This window comes from Acyrthosiphon pisum, chromosome A1 (assembly GCF_005508785.2).
Source record: "Acyrthosiphon pisum isolate AL4f chromosome A1, pea_aphid_22Mar2018_4r6ur, whole genome shotgun sequence".
NCBI classification, from domain to species: Eukaryota; Metazoa; Arthropoda; class Insecta; order Hemiptera; family Aphididae; genus Acyrthosiphon; species Acyrthosiphon pisum.
In genome coordinates this window covers 151,442,689-151,445,227 of record NC_042494.1, presented here as the reverse complement: position 1 = coordinate 151,445,227, position 2,539 = coordinate 151,442,689, and the positions used below count along the sequence as shown (strand labels likewise).

Sequence of the window (2,539 nt, the reverse complement as noted above, 5' to 3'; positions counted from 1 at the left end):
AATTAAAAACGAATAGACTGTAGAAACTTGAAAATTTCACTGAATGTTCATATTAGCATTTTATATATACGATAAAAATTTGAAAATAATTTAACTCTTTTTGAGCTGTTTACGGACATTGTAAGTTTTCAATTTTTTTAGTTTTTTTTTTCTATAAATATCAATAAAGTTTTATCTATTGGGCCAAAAAGTGTAAAAATTAATAAAAGGCTCCTGATACATTGTTACAATAGCAGTTGAAAAATATTAAAAATACATTGGCACGATTATTTTTTATAAGCATTTGAAGTTGAAATGTTGACAAAATTTATTAAATTTTAATTTGAATAATTATTTTGTAGTTAAAAATTTATAAAATGTTCAACTTTTATATCTAAGAATTGAAAATTTAAAACAAGATTTCGCGTAAATATTTAATTCTGTTACCAAAAATTCTAAGAAATACATAAGCACAGTTTATTTTTATAGTCATTTTAAGTTCAAATTTGGACGAAACTACATATTAAAAAACCTGGAATAACTATTTTAGTCATTTTGTTGTGATTGTATAATAATATTTGTGGGTATTTGAAACTTCTAAAGTATACTATTATGTATCTATGATAGTACCACGGTTTGTTGTTGATGTATAACGCGTTACCTAATGGATATTGTGATATGATTAATTTGGAATTTATTATTGATACCTATTATAAGTCAATTTTTTTTTTTAATACCATAGATAATTAGTATACCTATAATAGATATGTCTAATACCTAGACTGACAAACCGTCTCCGCTCAGAATCGTTTTTCTTATACAGTGATATTATATCATTGAATTCAAATTTAATACTATCCATTATATAGTGACCCACTTGTAACCTACTGTACAGCAGAGCGACATCCACTTACCCACCTTTTTTAAACTTATTTGTGTATTAAGGATCCCCATGAATACGTATAAGGACTATAAATAATGGTGATTTGAAGATTGTAATATGTAATTAATATTTATAGTATGTAAAAATGGTCCAAGTAAAATAAATACGAAATATAATATAAAGGACACGTCTAATTTTTATTTAATGTAAGCCATTTTTAAGAACTAGTATTCTCAGTATAAACATTTTAATAAGTAATAACTGAAAAAACAAAATAATTCACTAAATAATATAATATATGAAAAAAGGTTCTCATTTCATTTTAAAAACAGAAGTTTGTATTGCCATTAGACACTCTTTAAGTACTAAAAAAAAACTTAAGAATTTAAAATTACAAAAATCAAAATCTCAATGAATATATTAATAAAGAGAAAATAGAGGTGAATCATCCTGTATATTATCATGATAAATTTGATTTTTTCACCCATAATAGACAGATAGTAATCTATTATAATAATATCATATTATTATATTATATTTTACACAGCATTATTGCACTCATGCGTCTAGGTCACCGCTCGAAATCTAAAATTGAAAATACATCATATACAAACACAATATTATTTACGTTTTTCGGTACAATAGTATACACAATCGGCCTCGTTTCCCCATCGGCACAACAGCCGCGGTAACCGCGCCACGTCACCCACACGAATTTAAAAAAGAACACTGATTAATGCGGAGCACGCGCCCGCAAAATAATTACTACTGGTCGTTCGATTTATCGGCACCTCGTCTGACTGCAGCTATGACATAGTAATAATCACATCATCACGATCATGATACACGTAAACTGCTATAATTATAATAATTATCAGCGCGCGTAGTTTGTTATCGTCGAGTATATTATTGAGATACAGTTTTGTGTCCGCTCCGCCGCCGCCGCACGACGCTGTCACCCGCACACCGGAACAAAACGCCATTCGGACCGGATGTGCACCATACATGCACACAGCAGCCGCGGTGTTATAATACTAATAATAACGATAATAATATTATTATAATGCTGCGCGATGTGTTGCGAGAATGGCGGCGGCGGAAGGGCTGGTGATGATGATGATGATGATGTTGATGATAATAATAATAATAATAATATTATAATTTATCGTTTAATGTGTGCGCGTGTGTGCGTGTGTTCGCAGGTACATTGCGGTCACGCAGCCAATAAAATATGCAAAGCACAAAAACAACCGGCGAGTGTGGCTGACAATAGTGCTGGTGTGGGCCATCAGCGCAGCAATTGGCAGCCCCATTGTGTTGGGGCTGAACAACACGCCGGACCGGGAACCGGACCTCTGTGTTTTTTACAACTCAAATTTCGTCATTTACTCGTCCCTCTCCTCATTCTACATACCGTGCATCATAATGGTATTCCTCTATTGGAACATATTCAAGGTAAGCCCGAATGTATAATACACACACACATAGGTACATGATATACAGTATGTCCCAGAAGTCCCGTATCAACCTTAGTGTCTCCGTGGAAAATCAATTTATTTAAATGCAGTTTTTTTATGAGTATGGAAATTCTGATTGAATAACAAAGTATTCGATTTTTTTTTTTAGACAATTAAGTTTATTAAATTTTCGAGATAGCCATTTTGTTGATCATATTTT

At 31.4% G+C, this 2,539-nt stretch overlaps 1 protein-coding gene across 1 annotated transcript in view; it reads left to right on the top strand.

The window, feature by feature from the left end:
• The window catches only part of LOC100166556 (dopamine D2-like receptor), a 376,736-nt gene that overhangs the window by 238,440 nt on the left and 135,757 nt on the right, over positions 1–2,539 (top strand). Inside the window, exon 3 of the mRNA XM_029488587.1 lies at positions 2,065–2,317. Coding sequence (XP_029344447.1) covers positions 2,065–2,317 — 253 coding nt within the window. The remainder of the gene's footprint in view (positions 1–2,064; positions 2,318–2,539) is intronic.